We start from the raw sequence: 20,688 nt of genomic DNA, 5'->3' as shown, positions 1-20,688 counted from the left end.
GTCACAATGCTATGCAACAACAACAACAATGTGCATTTATATAGCGCCTTTCATAACCTCAGGATGTCCCAAAGCGTTTTACAAACCATGAAGTACTTTTGAAACGTTGTCACTGTTGCAATGTCGACAAACACGGCAGCAAGAGAAAGATTCTGAATACAGTAATGGTAAATAGGGAGCATAAAAAGATATAGATCCAACAAGCCCATCATTTATTTGATAGATCTCAACTCCACCTGTCTTTTCACACTATCCCTCAATCAATTTTTTCTTTTCAGAAACACCCATAAGAATTGGATCTTCTCGCAGTTAAATCTCCTCGCATTTAGATCACCGCATTTAGATTACCTCACATTTAAATCTCCTTGCAGTTAAATCTCCTTGCATTTAGATCACCGCATTTAGATTACCTCGCATTTAAATCTCCTCGCAATTAAATCTCCTCGCATTTAGATTACCTCGCATTTAAATCTCCTCACAATTAGATCATTGCACTTAGATCATACACAATCTCCTCTTCATTAGAAAAAACAATCTCTGAATCGCTGACTTTTCCTCATATAAATCCTCTCAAGGGCAATAACATCCTTCCTATAGGTGATCAGAATTCCACACCATTCTCCAAATGGAGTCCCACCAACAAACATTACAGAAGCAATATAACTATTTTTTCCTCTGCTAAAATAACCCATACCATTTTTGCCATTTTCACTGTCTCTACCTCTGAAGGAGATGTAGAGGTAGCTAACACATCCTGGTGACAATACCCTTCATTATTATTTATCTTTCCTTCCCCTTCACTCTTTGTAATTTCCCATACACCAGCCCTGGCCTTAAAGACAGCAAACAACCTGTCTCGATGGCCTCTGCCATTGCTACTCTATGGCCATGTGTGAGGAGGGCTGCGGGGGGCAGCTGGGGATCAATCACATGCTTTTTCTGGGTACCACTTGTTCACTGCATGTGTCTCCCTGTGACATCACTCCTGAGAGTCACTGTATAGGCTACATCCCGATCTTACTCCTCTGTGTAACACTCATTTATTTTTCCAGAGACAAGCTACCTATTTTTAAGGTATCCCACTCCCCTTTATCGTGTGTTTCCTTAAGCAAGAGCATGGGTGGGTGATCTATAGCAGCTCCATAACGCTGCTCAGAAACCAGTAAGTATTGTCCAGGATGACTCTACTCTCCCCATAAACCCAATGGTCGGTCACTGTTATAGGCTGTGCTGCCATCTTCACCATTCAGTATCTTTGCCTTTCATGTACCATATTCTATGATCTCTCATATGCTAGACCCCTGTCTGAATGCTCCAAATTGGTAGTGTCCAGTAAGGACTCACTCATGGTGAGACATAAGGTTTGTTGCTCTTCAATGGTGATAGAGGTAAATTTGTGGCTGTCAGGCCTCAACTATTAGTTATCATCTCAATCATAACTGATAATGTGACACTAACTCCAGGTCAGTTGTTCCTAATGTGGAAAGGGTAGAGCTAGTTGGCAGATTAAGTTATGCAGTTAAGTGACCCAAAAGGCCGCCTCAGCCATGCTGTAATATACTACATGAGACTGTCCTATTGTTAAGTCTGCTCTTGGCTTTGTAAAGATACAATTAAGAAGCTACTAAGAGGACAGTCTTTGCCGGAATGCTAGTAGCATTTTATAAATGTTGCTTCTTTCTCTTCTAAGGATTGACGTGCACTGTATTATTGATTGTGTACAGTACGTGATGCTCTTCAGGTATTGCAGGAGTTGTGTCAGGTCAGTACTACCAGAGGCCGACAGATTGCCAATGTCACTACAATGCCCCACGTCACTACAAAATCTGCCACTAAAAGGGATTTTTGTGGGATGTCTATTCAGTCCAGAAAGCTCACCACCTTTTAAATAATGGGAGTCCCATAGGATACCCAGATGCTGGGTCACCCAGCTTTGCAATCTATTTTGACCTGATATAGCCTGAACTTTCAGTTTCCATTTCCAGTGGGCAGCGGGGGGATTTTAAAGTCCTTTGCTGTTACTTTTCCTAGTTAAATACCTGTTAAGACATTGTGAAGCCAGCATTATCAACAATGTCTCGCATTTGCAACAGATAAATGGGCAAAGGACCCTCACAGCAGAAAACTAACTCCAGATAAAATAAGAGAGTTATTAATGCCGTTATTCCCAACATTTGAAAATATGGCCGATGGCTTTAGAAAATGCAAGACATAGTTGTTTTAAAATCAACTTTTAAGCAAAGTACTGGACAACCAAAGTGTACCTTCAATATTGTGTCATGATGGAGATAGAGATAGAGATTCAAGGGGGAATTATTTAAAACAATACACAAATAATTCAAAGAAACAGAGAGTCAGAGCCTAGCTGCCAGAGGTCAAATACAAAGGCTACTTTTACCTTCTTAAGGATAAATTTTGAACGGTATTCAAGAGAAGGCATGATAATCCCATGATTTTTATTTTGGTCACTTTTTGTTTTGCTCATTGAGGTGAGGAATGCCAGAGCTGGAGTATGGAACACCTTTTGCAACTGGTCTCTACATCAAGCCACCCAGCTCAAGTACGGGACCATAAGGTGCAGAGTAAAGCACTCCTCTGTCCCACAATGAGGGGGAAGATTGCTGTGGCCACTATGTGTAGCAGCATTGTAAAGACATTCTTCTTGAATGCATTTATGATGTTGGTGCAAGTAACAACAAGAGCAGTTCTCCTTAACCCCAACCTCAACAGTGTGACATTTCCATTTCCCAAGCTAACCATCCTCGGGGCCTGTGTGAGTGAGAATGCCAGTTTAATGGTGATTGTCAGAGGTTGTGTTTGGTTGACCTGCATCCACTGGTGAATAGACCGAGAACCATTGTAAGCCTGTTTCACTTAGAATCCGTGCAGACAGCGTCAGCCTGGGCTGAATTTGAACCCAGATCCCAGAGGTGGAAGGACAGCAATATACCAAACCTTAGAGCTTGAAAAAGGGACCCCATGTGCTATTTCAGATTTGGATTGATTGCTCATTATATATTTTTTAATTGTTCCAGACACTGATCGCTCAATGGATTAATATTGCGATATTCAGTCGTACACATGATGCAGCTTCCAGGTTCAATCCCTGGTCTGTGCTTAGTCAGCTGATCACAGCAGGAATGATTGTGGCATCTCTCTAATTGCCCTTAGTCCCCCTGGGTTAGGGAGGGTTGGAAAAATGTGATTAAATGTCCTGCTGACACTCACTCTCTTCACTCACATGTAAAGAGTGGCCACTTGGACAAGAAAGTGGCTCCTGTCCTCCATGGTACACACATGAGTCACCGCCTCCGAGAAGGGAAGAAATCTGGAAACATTATTTTTTAAAGCTGATATGAATATGAGGTGTTTTGATAGAGCAGATAGAGAGAATCTGTTTCCACCGACACGAGGGACAGTAACCAGAGGACACAGACTTAAAATAATTGGCAAAAAAATCCAGGGGAGATGAGGAGAAATTTTTTTACGCAACGAGTTGTAATGATCTGGAAGGCACTGCCTGAAAGGGTGGTAGAAGCAGATTTAATAGTAACTTTCCAAAGGAAATTGGGTATAAACTTGAAAAGGAAAAATTTGCAGGGTTATGGGGAAAGAGCAGGGGAGTGGGACTAATTGGATAGCTCTTCCAAAGAGCCAGCACAGGCATGATGGGCCGAACGGAGCGACAATCGACAATGCGGTCGGCATGCAGCGTCAAAGATGTCACAATGACTATTTGCACTGTAGCCAGCCGTGTGCCGCGCTATTGACACTGTGCTGTTTAGGGTTAGGACTAGGGGTTGGGGTTAATGGTTTGGGTTAGGGATTAAGGTTAGGGTGTTACGGTTAGTGGTTAGGGTGTTAGGGCTAGTGGTTATAGTTAGGGGTTAATGGGTATGGTTACTGGTTTGGGGTTGGGTTTAGGGTTGAGGTTAGAAACCACTATTACTAATGCCGTTGTCACTAGACTTAATTGTTTCCCATTCTTTTCCATGGAAGTTTGGATTGCTGAGGGCACGATACAGTTCAGTCAGTCTTTCCCCCATCCCCTTTGTTTAGATCTGGAATTCCATACCTTGGGAGTGAACGGAAAGGAGTGTGCTCATTCAGAATTCCAAAACGTAGGAAGGATTTTGTTCCACGCAGAGTTTGGTCCTTTGGAATTCTCTATAACGCAGGCAAATGGGACGGACGTGTCACCATTGGAGTTCCATGCAATGGTGGCTAATTGGAATGGGTTTGACGCAGTTCTCCACTTGAATCTTTGCTAATCCAGCAGCAACAATCTGCAAAGCACAAATCAGCTCGTTTGCAGTTTTGAAAACGATTATGTTAATTGTTCATGTGAACTAATCAGTTTAAACACCTCATTATTCCTCAACTGTTCAAATAGAGTGTTGAAAAACTCTTTCAAATGTTCTTAATCTGTCCTATCATTGTAAATCTAAGACAACACTTTACAAAGTAAATGAGTTTTTCCTCACACAGCACACTTTACATGTATTCCACTTTACTTTAGATTCCAGAAACGTGTATAAAATCTGCAGAAAATCAGTTTTACACTGAAGTAGTGTTGAAGTAGGTCCTCGCAGGCCCCCGATGAGGAGATGTGAATGAGAACTAATTGGAGGTGAAGCCCATATTTCACATCAATGATTAACTTATTTCGGCCCATAAACTGCAGTGAGACTCCCAGCTGCATTAAGATTATAATTTGAGGGCCGTGCTGGCAATGCTAATGCAGGAGCTGAACGCTGCTGTAATCGCAGATCTGCATTCACTTACATTACCATAAAATCAGCACCTTCCATCAGGTTGTATGAAATCAAAGCTCAATAATGTTGCATTAGTGGAAGCGAATTGTTTTTACGAACAGTGCTTCACTATGTAGTGCACTGACTCGCATTCTGCAAAAGCTCAGAAGGTTTTGTGATCTTGTGTCAGCCGAGACTTAGTGGTAACACTCTGGCCTCTGAGTCAGAAGGTTGTGGGATCATGGTCCCACTCCAGAGATTTGAGCACAGGCTGACACTCCAGTGCAACACTGAGGGAGTGCTGCACTGTCGGAAGTGCCGCCTTTCGGATGAGATGTTAAACCTCTCAAGTGGACGCAAAAGATCCCATGGCAGTATATCGAAGAAGAGCAGGAGAGTTCTTTCCGATGTCCTGGCCAATATTTATCCCTCAACCAACATCACTAAAACAGATTATTTGGTCGTTATCACGGTGCTGTTTGTGGGGTCTTGCTGTGCACAAATTGGCTGCCGTGTTTCCTACGTTACAACAGTGACTACACTTCAGAAATGCTTCATTGACTGTAAAGTGCTTTGGGACATCCTGAGGTTGTGAAAGGCACTATACAAATACAAGTTCTTTCTTTCTTGGCAAGATGTACAGAGTGGCATTAAACATCTCTAGTAAGCTGTGCAGTTTAAGATGGTTACAGTATCCCTGTGCACACTTGGATGGGGTTGGGGGGGGGGGTCCCTAAAACCTGATGTTGCCCACCTGTGATTAATCTCTCTCGATTTGAGTAAGTGGAACATGTCCCTATTGGGAAAGAGTGTGTGCTCCATATTGGTCAAACAAAACCCCTACAGGTAGGTGTACACTTCTCAGTAGCTTGATTTGGAGACTCTTAAACTTGGTGACTAGTTTCCGCAAGTTAAAAACCCAGCTGACCCAAAGAGAAAGTTTGCCAACAGTTCTGCCATGATGTAAGGCAATGGCTCGGATACCCTGGGTCAACTGCCAGTGCCCCCTCCTTCATCCATGAGTACTGGGGCAGTGAGTGGCTGTGATGTAAGCACAGCAACGTTGCCATGTTTCAATCAACAGTTTATTGAAAGAATATGGTTACTAGATACATGCTAATAAGGTTTCAACTTTATTTCTGTGCAACTGTCACTGTATTTCCTCTAACCCAATTCCAGGTGTATTGGTGTTGTCCTGGTATCCTTCTGGACTAGAAGATGACAACAGCAAGCCAGTGGATGACCTGGTACCTGCCATACTGGTTGCTGCAGACAGATACGGTTTAAAGGTACTTTATGGGCTGCCAGCAATGTATTAAATGCATATCCTCTATTCATCAGCGCGTATTCACTTTAATGAGTTCTAGCATGATTTTCTCTCTCACTTTCTCTTTTCTCTCTTTCTCTCTCTCTGTCTCTGTCTCTCTCTCAGAAAATCCTGAGGATTATAGAAGGTGTAGTGGGGAGGTACAAAGGGAAATTAGAAGGATTAGAAGGGAGTATGAAAAGAGGCTAGCAGATAATATGAAAGGAAATAGTAAATCTTTTATGAGCACCTAAAAAGATAATTAATAGAGGATAAGACTAATCAGGATGAAGGGGGAAATCAATTATGGAGGAGAAAGGTGTGACAGAGACATTAAATAAATATTTTGCATCAGTTTTACAAATGATGGTAGAACTGAGAATGTAGGCGTAGTGAGGAAGGATGTGGAACAGTTGGGAGGGATAACTGTAGAAAAGGAATTCTTTCTTAATAGATTAGCGGAACTCAAGGTGGTAAGTCACTAGGCCCTGATGCCATGCTGCCCAAGCTGGTGAGGGAAGCTCAGTGAGGAGTAAGCAGAGGTTGTAACCACAAATGTAAATGTTCCTTAGATATACAAATTATGCAGGGGACCAAAGAATAATTAGTGTAAAAGCTTTGTTCAAGAAGGGAAAAGGATAAGCTGGGAAACCACAGACCTAACATCAGTGGCCAGGAAACTCTTAGAATCCATAATTTGAGGTCAAATTAGTGAGCATTTAGAGGTGCACAGATTAATCAAGGACAGCCTGCATGGATTTGTTTCAAGACAAGTGTGTTTGACAAATTTAATAGACTGTTTTTAAAGAAGTGGCCAATTGGATAGATGAAGGCAATTGCGGAGGTGCGGTCTTTATGGATTTTCATTAGGCATTCAATTTAGGCACAAAAATTCAGGCATATGGGATAAGTGGAAATGTAGCAGGATGGTTAGCAAGTTGGATGATGGACAGGAAACAAAAGGGTTGGGTTAATGGCTGTTGTTCAGACCAGAGAAAGTTTGGAAGTGATGCACCACAGAGGTTAGTGTTGAGTCCATTTTGGTCCTTGATATATACAGATGATTTGGACTTGGGCACAGGGTGCATGATTTCAAAATTTACTGATAACACAAAAGTAAAGGGTTTGATAAACAGCGAGGCAGATTATAAAAGACAGATTAGGAGAATGAGCAGGCAGGCGGCTGATGTAACTTAATGTGGAGAAATGGGAGTTAATATAGTTTGGGAAAGAAAACAAGGAATAGGCATATACACTCAACAGAAAGAGCACAATGAATGTGAGGCATCCGGGGGTTGAAAATACAAAATCCCCTGAAAGTGCAAGTACAAGTAGTTAAAACTATAAAAGGATCAATAGCATTTTGTATTTTATAAATTGGAGCATAGAGTACAAGAGCAAAGAGGTAATGATAAATCTGTACAAGGCACAGTTAGAGTACTGTATGCAGTTTTGGGCATCCCATTATAGAAAGGACATTAAAGCTGTAGCGAACATACAGTGTAGATTCACCAGAATGATGCCAGGGATGGGAAACTATAGTTATGAGAAGAGAATTGAGATACTGGGAGATGGCTAAGAGGAAATTTAATTGAGGTTTTTAAAATTATGATGGGTTTTGGTTGGGTGAATAGGGAAAGACTATTTCCTTTGGTTGGGCAATCAGTGATGAAGGGTCATCAATTTAAAAATTGTCATAAAGAGACAGAGAAGAAAGATAAGGAGAAATTTCTGTACTCAGAGATGTGGCAGCATAGAATGCTTCACTACAGGAGTAATTCAGTCAGAAACCACTGCTTCTTTTAAAGATAAACTGAATAATATTTGAAGCAGAGGGCAGTGGAGAGAAAGCAGACCGGTATGGTTAGCTTTGGATTGCTCTAGCAAAATGCAGTGCAGTCTCCTTCTGTTCTGTGAGGTTCTATACTTCCTGCCCTTTCTTACTTTCTTCCATAAACACTTTCTATCTACCTTTCACTTTTTTTTGTATCTGTTAGCTCTCTTCTCACCTGAGATCTTGCACTCTCAATTGTTCTTCACAACCTCCTCTCACTAAGTGCGATTGCTTTCCTCTGTCTCTCTCTCTCTCTCTCTCTTTCTCTTTCCCTCACCATTTAAGTCACTAACTCAAGGTGCTTTCCCACAGGATCAAATTGAATCATTGATATTTTGTTTTAGTATGAAAATTAGATGGACAGTATTCATGGTTACCATATTATGCAGATACATCACAACCACTCTTGGTTGTACTCCTATATTAAAAGATTCATGCAGTGGAGAGGGTGCGGAGAAAAGCAATTAGAAAGGATCCCAAACGCGAAGTGCATGAGCTATGAGGAAAATGAAAACTAAATTTAAAACAAATATTAAGAAGAACCTCTTTATTCAAAGAATGACGAATAATTGGAATAATCCTGCAGCCACATAGTAAAGACAAGAACATTTGAGGCATTGAAAATGCAATTGGATTCTTGGTTTGGAGAGTCAGGGTATAGGAGGAATCAATGGAATGAATAGCCTTTGCTTGTGTGAACATAGGAAAAGGAGTAGGCCATTCAGCCCCACGAGCCTGTTCCATCATTCAGTTAGATCATGGCTGATCTGTATGTTAATTTCATTAATACTCTTATTTAATAAAAATCTATCAATTTTGAAATTTTCAATTGACCCTCAGCCTCAACAGCTTTTTGAGGGAGAGAATTCCAGATTTCCACTCCCCTTTGTGTGAAGAAGTGCTTCCTGACATCACCCCTGAACGGTCTCACTCTACCTCTGTATTTAACTCATGTCCACAAAATAGATATTCTTGAAAAGATTGTGAAACACAAAATAATCTTTATCTGCGTGTGAAGATTGGGTGAACATGTCAGGGATGATTCCGTGATCCAGCGCTCCCAATATGGAGTGGTGCTCACACAAAAGTGCATCTGTGGAAATCGTGGGCAGGCAGGATCACAGGGTAACGCCTGCAGTGAATTATGCATTTGCTTCATTCAATCTGGAGAAACTGCACAATTTGTGGCCTGTAGTAATGTTGATGTATATAGCACATCAACCATAGGATTGGGCAGGTGCTGGTGCTTAATATTCATAGAATCATAGGTTCCTACAGCACTGAAGGAGACCTTTCGGCCCATTGTGCCTGTGCCGGCTCTCTGAAAGAGCTATCCCATTAGTCCCACTCCTCCGCTCTTTCCCCATAGTCCTGTAAATTCTTCCTTTTCAATTATTTATCCAGTTCCCTTTTGAGAGTTACTATTGAATCTGCATCCATCACCCTTTCAGGCAGTGCATTCCAGATCATAACTCGCTGCATAAAAAAAATTCTCCTCATCTCCCGCCTGGTTCTTTTGCCAATTATCTTAAACCTGTGTCTTACCGACCCTCCTGCCAGTGGAAACAGTTTCTCCCTATCTACTCTATCAAAACCCTTCATGATTTTGAACAACTCTATTAAATCTCCCCGATCCTTCTTTGCTCAAAGAAGAACAATCCCAACTTCTCCAGTCTCTCCATATAACTGAAGTCCCTTATCACTGCTACCATTTTAGTAAATCTCCTCTGCACCCTCTCCAAGGCCTTGACATTCTTCCTAAGGTGTGGTGCCCAGAATTGGACATTTTTGTATTACAGTTACTTATTCCTTTTGTAATTCGATGCTGTTCTCTTCCTCACTAGCACCTGAGAGGAGTGAGGGGTTTCCCTGCTTCCTAATAATAGTGCCTTAGACTTGAGTAATTAGCTGCATGAAGCAGAATAATTAAAACAGCATCACTGATTCCATTGTGCACAGGTGCACAATCTCTTTGTTTTTCTTGACACCTAAAATATGTTTTCAGAAAGTGGCTGAATCTGCTCAGGTTTGTAGTCTGAATAAGATAACTTTTCTACTGTGGAAGGAAAAACCATATTTCATTGTACAGTGGGCTAAAACGCTGCCCTTTCACCTCAGGTACTTGAATCCCTTCTGGACTGATGGGATGAAAGTCATCTCTCTCTGCCAGCTGTTTAGAGCCTAAGTGAAATGAATTTGGGAAGTGTCAATCCAATTTTTAGCTTTTCAATAAGGGCCAAATTGTTTATAATATGCTGCAGTAGTAGATGACGCTATATAACCTAGTTGTGCTCAGAGTGGGTATAAGTACAGCTGTTCCGTACTCTCATACTGTTACAGTAGGGTGGGGTCTTCTGAGCTCAGGGCAATGGGACAATCAAATTTCCTCTGAAGATTCACTGAAGTTCCATGGCAGTGATATTGTGAATGGGAATTATGGGGTCTGGACTGCACTGTTTATTCATGAGTTGCACTGTGGGGGGAAGGGGTTATTAGGTACAAAAGTGATCTATTTTGGTATCCAGTATTCATCGAGCAGGCATTGGGCATTTGGGCAGAGCACCCAGTCTGCCCAATGACATCGTGGTCAGGCCTCATTTTAATATGCACAGCAAGCTGCCAATGCTGAGTGAGCGCAGACAAGCAGCTCACCGATGGGAGGTGCGGGAAACCTGGCAACTGTTCTGCAGAGCCAATCTACACACCAGGTATGTCTTTAAAGGGGAGAACATGGAGGGAGGGGCATCAGGAGGAAAGATTTTTGTGGGGTCAAAAGGACCATTAAAGTCACAAATGATATTCTATATAACTGGCCGTGACCATGGTGTATTATTCGACTTCATTCTCCTTGACCTCTCTGCAGCCTTCAACATGGTCGATCGTACCATCCTCCAACACCTCTCCGATTGTCCAACTCAATGGGACCGCCCTCGGTGGGTTCCGGTCTCAGCTAACCAATCATAGCCAGAGCATCTCCAGCAATGGCTTCTCATCCCACCCAGCACTGTCATCTCAAGAGCTCCCTAAGGATTCATTCTTGGCCTCCTTCTCTCGCTCATCTACATGCTACCCCTTGGCGACATCATCCACAGGGGTCAGCTTCCAAATGTGTACTCGTGACCCCTCCACTGCCTCTGTTTTGTCAGATTGCTTGTCCAACATCTGGTTTTGGATGAGTCGCAATTTCCTCCAGTTAAACGTTAGGTAGAGCAAAGCCGTCATCTTCAGCCCCCGCCACTGCCTCCACCCCCTCGCCTCCACTGCCTCATGCAATTTTCTTCATGCCTCTGTGAAACTCTGGGACGTTTTTCTGCATTAAAGGTACTGTATAAATGCATGTTGTTGCTGTATTCATTTGACTCTGCACGTAGTGACTGTAAGTGGTGCAAAAGGCTTGTACCACTGAGATTAGGATGATGTTTTTGTAATAGTGTCGGTGGTAATGAAACAGCATGAATTAAACTCGAGTGCCCAATGCACATGCACCCAAAAAGGAATCTAAATCCTGACTTGTGGTCCTGTATTAGGGGAAATATAAGGAAAGCTTATAGTCTAACAGAGAGAGATTATACGAAAGCAATAGAGCCTGGATGCACCCACAATCTTCTGTACAGATTTACCCACCTTGACTGTACGATTGCTAAGTGGAACTGGCAACTGCTTCCTCACAGGGAGGGAAAGTACCCCTAGTTGCTGCCTCACACCTCTTGGTAGCAGAAAGGCTGGAAGCGAGTAACCTGTCCTCTCAGAAAGAGAATTGGGCAAGAAAACCCAAGAAGTGGTCAAAAAGAAAGGAGGAGAAGACATCCAAGTTGTCTTTAGTTAGGTCCAGCTCCTTGGCTTTGTAGCTGTACTGGATCAAATGGACGTCAAAGGCAGCTCAGGCAGCTTTTAGCAGAATGGGAATCCTCAAAAAGACTTGGGACTATTTGTTGCAGTCAACAGAATCAGTGATGGAATACTGTAGACCTGTTGGTTGCTCTGTTGCCTCTGAGTTAGAAGGTTGTGGATTTAGGCCCCACCACGGGACTTGAGATCGCAATCCAGGCTGACACTCCAGTGCAGTACTGAGAGAGATTTTAATGGAAGCTGAATTTTAATTACAGTAATTCCACTGAAAAGATAAATGCCACGTGACATCTCATTACCACTTTCTCAGCTCTCACTCAGTACTGTGGCCTAATGTACAACCCAAACAAGAGCTTCAAAATCATCAGTAAGTAGCAAGTCTTTAGATGTCTGCACTCACTGGAGATCTGTCCTGATGCAACATATCAACTTGTAATTAAACAATAATGCATATTTAGATTCATAAAGAGGACATTTGGATGTCATGAGAAGGTTTTTATTACAATGCGCGCCAGGCCTGCTGCTTGGGTTTCCTCTTGCAGTGTTTAATTTCATTGCTAGACCCAAGCATTTGAAGTTTAATTCTCATCCTTCCCTATCTCTGTAACCTCCTCCAGCCCTACAACCCTCTGAGATCTCTGCGCTCCATCAATTCTGGCCTCTTGCACACCCCCCGATTTTCATTGCTTCACCATTGGCGGCCGTGCCTTCAGCTGTCTAGGCCTTAAGCTCTGGAATTCCCTCCCTAAACCTCTCCGCCTCTCCACCTCTCTCTCCTCCTTTAAGACGCTCCTTAAAACCTACCGCTTTGACCAAGCTTTTGGTCACCTGACCTAATATTTGCTTAAGCGGCTTGGTGTCAAATTTTGTTTGATAACGCTCCTGTCAAGCACATTAGGATATTTTACTACATTGAAGGCGCTATATAAATGCAAGTTGCTGTTGTTGTTATTGTTTAGAATCTACATAGACGACACAATATATTCGGCCCAATCAGTACGTGTTGGCATTTACCCTGCACGCGAGCAAATAATCCTAATCACATTTAGATGCCCTGTTTTCATATCCCTTCAACCCCTTTTCCTTCAGCCACCTATCCAATATAAGCTTGAATATTGACAAAGTTTCTGCATCAACTACTAAACCCTGGAAACTAATTCTACAGCCCCACAACTCTCTGTGTAAAGAAGTTTCTCTTGCACTCTGTTGTAAATCTCTTTAATCTGTGGTCCCGCACTCTTGACTCCTCACGTACTACTTATGGCTACACTTCCCATCCCTTCACATTTTTTTATTATTCGTTCATGGGATGTGAGCATTGCTGGCAAGGCCAGCATTTATTGCCCATCCCTAATTGCCCTCGAGAAGGTGGTGGTGAGCCGCCTTCTTGAACCGCTGCAGTCCGTGTGGTGAAGGTTCTCCCACTGTGCAGTTAGGTAGGGAGTTCCAGGATTTTGACCCAGCGACGATGAAGGAACGGCGAGATATTTCCAAATTTAAACACTTCTATCATATCACCCCGTAATCTGTGTTGTTCCAATCAAAATGGACCCAATTGTTTCAAGCCTTTCTTCATATTTCTTCATTTGTATTTCTTCATACCATTTTAGCGGTATCACTGTCGCTCTGAGTCAAAAAGTCGTAGATTCAAGTCCTACTCCAGAGACTTGAGCACATAATCTAGTCTGACACTTCAGTGCAGTACTGAGGGAGTTCTGCACTGTCAGATGTGCCATCTTTCGGATGAGACATTAAACCAGGCCCCGTCTGCCCTCTCAGTTGGATGTAAAAGATCCCATGGCACTATTCGAAGAAGAACAAGGTAGTTCTAATGGTGTCTTGGTCAATATTTGTCCCTTAACCAACACCTAAAACAGATTATCTGGTCACTTATTTCATTTCTATTTGTGGGATCTTGCTGTGCACAAATTGGCTATTGCGATTCCTGCATTACAACAGTGACTACACTTCAACAATACTTCATTGGCTGTAAAGCGCTTCAGGACGTCCTGAGGTTGTGAAAGGCACGATATAAATGCATGTTCTTTCTTTCTTTATAAAGATGGCCCAATTTGGAATACTGAGTTAATGTGCGATGCACACTACATACTTCCATTCACTTTAATATTTTATGGACAGCATCTCATTGTGGCTTTTGTTTGTGGACTGACACAGAAATCAAAGGACGTTGAGGCATACAAAATGATTCCCAGTGAAACGGTTATTACAATTGATTCTGTTGCACAGAGTGTTTTAGGGGAAAAATTGTTCGAGATAAGAAGAAAAAAAACAGATGCTGGAAATCTGAAATGAAAATAGAAGATTTTGGAAATACACAGCAGGCCAGTCAGTATCTGAAAGTAAAAGAGAGATCTGTGTAGAAAAGGACTCTTCATCTGAATCACTCACTTCAGAGGAAGGGTGCCAACTAAAACATTAATCTATCTTTCTCGTTCAGATATTGACCTGACCTGCTGTGAGTTTCTTGTTACTTGGAGACCTGGAACGCTGTAGTCAGATTATGGAACTCTCATCGTGTACAGATTTATTAATGTTACACTATTTGAGACAGTATATTTCAGAGAAATTTAGATAAAATAGAACAAATTTCATTCCTTCAGTCTGTTATTTCCACTTGGACCAGGCCCCCTTGCCATTTACAACCATTGTGTAGTATTCACATGTATATTGGAAGGAATAACAGGCTGCAGCCATAGACAATAGTAACTAGGACAGATATCTCGTGAAATGGGACTTGGTGGGTGCTGAGAGCACTAAACCAGAGAACTTCTCTTGAGATGCCAGTGGCCAAAATGGAGAATGTTCCCAAGGCCTAATGATGGCTGCAGCAAGTGAATCATAGAAAGGTTACAGCATGGAAGGAGGCCATTCGGCCCATCGAGTCCATGCCAGCTCTATGCAAGAGCAATCCAGCTAGTCCAACTCTCCCGCCCTATCCCCTTAGTCCTGCAATTTTTTTCCTTTCAATTACTTATCCAGTTCCCTTTTGAAGGCCATGATTGAATCTGCCTCCATCACCACACCCCCCCCCCTAACCCCCGGGCAGTGCATTCCAGATCCTAACCACTCACTGTGAAAAAAAGTTTTTCCTCATGTCACCTTTGGTTCTTTTGCCAATCATCTTTTGCAAATCTATGTCCTCTAATTCTTGACCCTTCCGCCAATGGGAACAGTTTCTCTCTATTTACTCTGTCTAGACCCTTCATGATTTTGAAGACCTCTATCAAATCTCCTCGCAACCATCTCTGTTCCAAGGAGAACAACCCCAGCTTCTCCAGTCTATCCACGTAACTAAAGTCCCTCATCCCTGGAATCATTCTAGTAAATCTCTTGTGCACCCTCTCTAAGGACTTCACATCTTTCCTAAAGTGTGGTGCCCAGAACTGGACACATTACTCCAGCTGTGGCCAAACCAGTGTTTTATAAAAGTTCATCATAACTTCCTTGCTTTTGTACTCTATGCCTCTATTTATAAAGCCCAGGGTCCCGTATGCTTTTTTAACCGCTTTCTTAACTTGCCCTGCCACCTTCAGCAATTTGTGTACATATACCCCCAGGTCTCTCTGTTCCTGTACCCCTTTTAGAATTGTGCCTTTTAGTTTATATTGCCTCTCCTCATTCTTCCTACCGAAGGAAAAGTGAAGGAAGAGATAGTGTCCCAGGCAATGCCACTGTCAGGGAGATTTCCATATGTAGTATGTTGAGAGTGACTCTTTGGGCCCGATTTTAGCAGGGCTGCGGGTTCTCGGTGGATGGGCTAGCGGGCGCGTGGGTAACGCGCCCGGTGAAATTAGTGGGTTTCCCGCGCGATCGTAGCAGGCAACCCACTAATTGGATTCACTTACCTGCTCCTCCGGGTTCCCCGCTGCTGATCTGCGCGTCGGGCGGGCTGCGCATGCGCAGTAAGATCGGTCAGCTGGAGGCGCTCTATTTAAAGGGGCAGTCCTCCACTGACAGATGCTGCAACCAATAGCAAAGATGACTGCATGGAGCAGCCCAGAGGGAAGGCTGCTCCCAGTTTAATGATGCCTCACCCCAGGTATCAATACATGGGGTGAGGAGGAGGGGGAGGACAGAGATCTTCCACCCGGCGGGCGGGAGGAAGCGGCCCGCCTCCGCCACCAGGAAGGCCTGGCTCGAGGTGGCAGAGGGGGTCACCTGCGCCACCAACATATCGCCCACCTGCACACAGTGCAGGAGGCGGTCCAATGACCTCAGTAGGTCAGCCACAGTGAGTACACGTAGTCTTTCCCCTACACTCCGTCTGCCACATCACTGCCCCCACCCCACATCTCCTTCGGCACTGCCAATACTACTCTGTCACATCACCCCTCATACCCACTCAAACCCCATCCTCATCTTACCTGCACCTACTCACCTCGCCAGTACTCACCCCGCCACTACCACGCAACCCAATCCTCATACAATCTCATGGCTCTATCCCATACTCACCCTCTCGTGCATCTCTCTCACGGCCAGCCTCACTCAACCTGCCACCACCTGTGCTGCAGCCACAGGGCATGCATCACATATGTGCAGTAGGCAGCGTAAGGCAAACGTGTCGTGAGCATGAAGGGGATGCACAAGGGTGTTTGAGGGTTCGTCATGGTTGTTAATTATATTGAATTTCAGAACAACTCACATCACACATTATATTGGCACCACTACTGCCATGTCTTCGCGAATCCTGTCCGGTTTGTGCAATAATGCCCGCTCCTGGGTATCACTATGAGGACTCACCACTGATGCCACCCATTGTGTCACTGCAGAGTGGGTGTAGGTGTATTTGCAGGGCTCTTCTGCGCTGACGACTGAGAGACATCGGCGATGTCCCCGGTTGCACCCTGGAAGGTTGTGGAGGAGAAGTTGTTGAGGGCAGTGGTGACTTTGACAGTGACAGGTAAGAAGATGGTGCTCGGGCCAGCCAGGAGCAGCTCGGCATGAAGGAGGCTGCAGATGTCCACGGCTACATGTCGAGCGGCATGAAGGAGGCTGCAGATGTCCACGGCTACATGTCGAGTGACTCTGAGCCTCCGTGTGCACTGCTGCTCAGAGAGGCCCAGGAGGCTGAGCCTCGATCTGTGGAACCTGTGGCGAGGGTAGTGCCCTCCGCGACGCATCTCTCTCTGCGGTAGCCCTTCCTCCTGCTGTGCAGATGGATGTATCACAGCACTGTGTTGTGGAGCTCCACGTGTCAGAGGTGGACGGCGAGGCTGGTGAGACTGGTGATGCTGTTCGCCCTCCGAGGGGGTCATGACTGCAGCTACGGCGGCCCCCATCCGGAAGATGTACATCTGAGGGGGTCCGCAAGGTAGGTACATGTCTCCGGGAAGTTCAGGGAAGAATGCTTCATTAAGTAGGAACGCTTATCCATCAGCCAAATTAAAGCATCTTCGTTGAACTCATTCCCTGGCTGTCAGTCTAATAAACATGAACGCAGGATAGGCCCAGCGGGAGCAATAGAGTTCCGTGTCTAATTACAGCCCGGGGTAAGTGTGCAGGTTGGTGACTTTGACCGTCAGGAGGAGGGTGGTGGAGGCCAAACTTTGTCCCAAGGGACAGAATGGCCTCCTGCAATGGGTGAGGGTCTCCCCCACCCACCTGTCAAATGGACCTTTGCAGCTGCCACAGGCTGACAGCTGCAACACGTCCATTCGAGCTGGGAGTGTTTCCCCCAGTGTGGGAAACAGTCCCATGTTGTTCAAAAATCCCACATAGTCCCTTAATCAGGTCAGTTAATGACCTGAAATACCTAATTAAATATTGTCAAGTGGCATCCCGCTGGCTTTAATTGCCTGCGGGATTCCCACCAGCGGGGGCTGCGCGCGCACGCCGGCGCGTCAGCGGGGAACCCGGAAGTGGGCGGGATCGAGGCGGGATCCGGTCCCGCTCCTGGATTTCGCGATTTTCGGGGCCCCCCCCCCCCCCCGCCGAGAACGCACCCGATAGCGGGTGGTAAAATCGAGCCCTTTGTTTCTGACATTCCATACAGATATTTTAGATTGGTACAAAGCATTGAAATGCAGCTGCAGCACTTGTGTTCCTGTTCCAAACTCGGCTATCTGGCCTAAACGCAAGTGAGTCTTGTAGTGTTCCAGTCTCAACGTTGCCACCGTTTTAAAATTCTCATCCTCGTGTTCACATCCCTCAATGGCCTCAACCCTCCCTATCTCTGTAGCATCTTCAGCCCGACACAACCCTCCGAGAACACTGCTTTTCTCCAGTTCTAACCTCTTGTCCATCCCCCCCCCCTTCCTACACCCCACCATTGGCAGCCGTGCCTTCAGCATGGTCCATGCATGAAAAGTGTCTGTTTTGCACGAGGTGCCCGAGGGAAGCTATTGCTAAAGGAATGTACACTGGCAATAGTCATCGTCTTCAGGAGAGGAGGAGAGGTCATTGGAAGGTCTAAAGGAATCGAGATTTCAGAGCAAATGGAGAGCACACAAATCTATCTTTGCATTGTAGAAACTCCCAGCGCTTAATGGATATTAAATATCACTAACTACACTGGTATGGATGCTGCACTTATTAGGATTCCCTTTTATTTTTAAAAGGGAATGTATACTAGCTGAATCTCTGCAATTTTCTTTTTTCACTGGGGTGAGGGCAATGCGATGTGGCTGATTAAGGCTTTTAATTAATTTTCTGGGCTGTAATTAGACACGGAACTCTATTGCTCCCGCTGGGCCTATCCTGCGTTCATGTTTATTATACTGACAGCCAGGGAATGAGTTCAACGAAGATGCTTTAATTTGGCTGATGGATAAGCGTTGCTACTTAATGAAGCATTCTTCCCTGAACTTAGCCTGAATTACGCTTAAAACAAGCTTCCCGCAACCTCCATTTTAATTAGCTAATGTAACGTAGCTGCTGGCCGTTGGAACTGGACACACTCTTCATCCAAATGTAGGGTGCATAAAGAGCCTCTCACACTCAGTCCAAAATAAATAAGACTAGACAAATTTTTTGGAAAATATTTTATCTTCATACACATGCATAATTTAGCGTGCATCTCTGCTTTATTAATATTCATGAGTTTCCTTTAATTGCTCCTCCACACAAGTCAGGTGAGGGATGGAGCAGCTGTAGTCAGTCTGCTTGAGCACTGCTTTTAACTCGCTGGGATGTGCCCTTAAAATGCACCCATGCCCATTCCCCAGTGAATACAGAGCCCCCAGACACACTGAGTTCACTGCCATAATTTACCAATTCCACAGAAACAGTATGGAGTACAAGCACTCATTGCTACCAAACTTTTAATGAGCTGAGGTAGCCTCAGCATAGTATTCTAGGATGGGATGGGATGCAGCAACATCTGAGTCCTTTAAAGCATCTGTCGATAAGGGAAAAAAAAGACTTGCATTCATACAGCGCTTTCCACAACCTCAGAACGTCCCAAAGCATTTTACAGCCAATGAAGTACTTTTGAAGTGTAATCACTGTTGCAAAGTAGGAAACACAGCAGCCAATTTGCAGACAGCAAGGTCCCACAAACAGCAACGTGATAATGACCAGATAATCTGTTTTAGTGATGTTGGTTGAGGGATAAATATTGGCCAGGACACTGGATGGGGGAGCTCTGCTGCTCTTCTTCGAAATAGGGATCTTTTACGTCCACCTGAGAGGGCAGACGGGGCCTCAGTTTAATATCTCATCTGAAAGACGGCACCTCCGACAGTACAGCACTCCCTCAGTACTGCGCTGGAGTATTATGTGCTCACTGTCTCCAGAGTGGGCCATGAACCAACCCATAACCTTCTGAATCAGAGGCAAGAACACTATTGCTGAGCCACAGCTGATAGATGCCCACCCCTCCACACCCTCTCTTCCCTGGTGGAAGTACATTAATCTGTTCTTGCACCCTGCCAGCACTGTGTTTTGGAGCAGCATTATTTGGGGGGTCTTTGAACAGTCTGCCACATCTGGTGTTAGCCAGCAATAGTAGAGAGAAAGCCAAGAAAAGGAAAATAAATAATTATTTGACAAATGCACACACTGCAATCTCTGGAGGGATAATCTACTAAAAATAAAACACTCCTCTCACCTCTTTGTACACAACAATGTGCCTCATTCCTGGAATTGTTTGTGTTTAAAAACAGTTTGAAGCAAATTCACAGAAAATCATTCTGCCAGACTGTCTGTTAAGGAGAACAATTTTGAAAGGTGCCTCAGGTCTGAGAGGACTAACGAGGTTCATTGTTTTAATTGTTTTTTACTGTGCAATTAATAAGAATGCAGAATATAATGAGTCATTGCAGCAGTAATTAATGAGGCATCATAAATAAATGCTTGATTGGACCCATGACAAGGTTCCAGCTCTATGAGTTATGGAGACGGGTGACATTGTAGACACCTCAGAGTATAGAAATCATGTGACCTTGTACACAGCGCTGAGGAGTCGGAACATCGGAACAGGAGTAGGCCGTTCAGCCCATCGCGCCTGTTCTGCTATTCAGTTAGATCATGGCTGATCTGTATCTTAACTCCATCTGTCCGCCTTGGTTTTGTAACCCTTAATACCCTGACCTAACAAAAATCTATCTATATCTGTTTTGAATTTTTCAATTGATCCCCAGCCTCAACAGCTTTTTGGGGGAGAGAGTTCCAGATTTCCACTACCCTTGTGTGAAGAAATGCTTCCTGACATCATCCCTGAATGGCCTAGTGCTAATTTTCCATAAAAAGTGCAAACAAAGCTCTGGGGTTCATTGTTATAGGGATAGAATTGAAAAGCAGACAAGTTATGTTAAGCTTGTATAGAACCTTGGTTAGACCACACTTAGAGTACTACATACTGGTCACCATATTACAAAAACGATATAAAGGCACTGGAGAAGGTGCAAAAAAGATTTACAAGGATGATACCAGAACTGAGAGATTCTAACTATAAGGAAAGACAGAGTCGGCTTGGGCTGTTTTCT

The 20,688-nt window shown here is 44.1% G+C and overlaps 1 protein-coding gene across 1 annotated transcript in view; it reads left to right on the top strand.

Moving 5' to 3' along the window:
- Positions 1-20,688, top strand: part of LOC137342794 (glycoprotein endo-alpha-1,2-mannosidase-like protein) — a 50,760-nt gene that overhangs the window by 11,827 nt on the left and 18,245 nt on the right. Inside the window, exon 2 of the mRNA XM_068006980.1 lies at positions 5,934-6,043. Within this exon, the coding sequence (XP_067863081.1) occupies positions 5,934-6,043 (110 nt within the window). The remainder of the gene's footprint in view (positions 1-5,933; positions 6,044-20,688) is intronic.

This window comes from Heptranchias perlo, chromosome 26, assembly GCF_035084215.1.
Source record: "Heptranchias perlo isolate sHepPer1 chromosome 26, sHepPer1.hap1, whole genome shotgun sequence".
In the NCBI taxonomy this organism is placed as follows: Eukaryota; Metazoa; Chordata; class Chondrichthyes; order Hexanchiformes; family Hexanchidae; genus Heptranchias; species Heptranchias perlo.
This window is presented reverse-complemented; position numbering and strand designations above follow the sequence as displayed.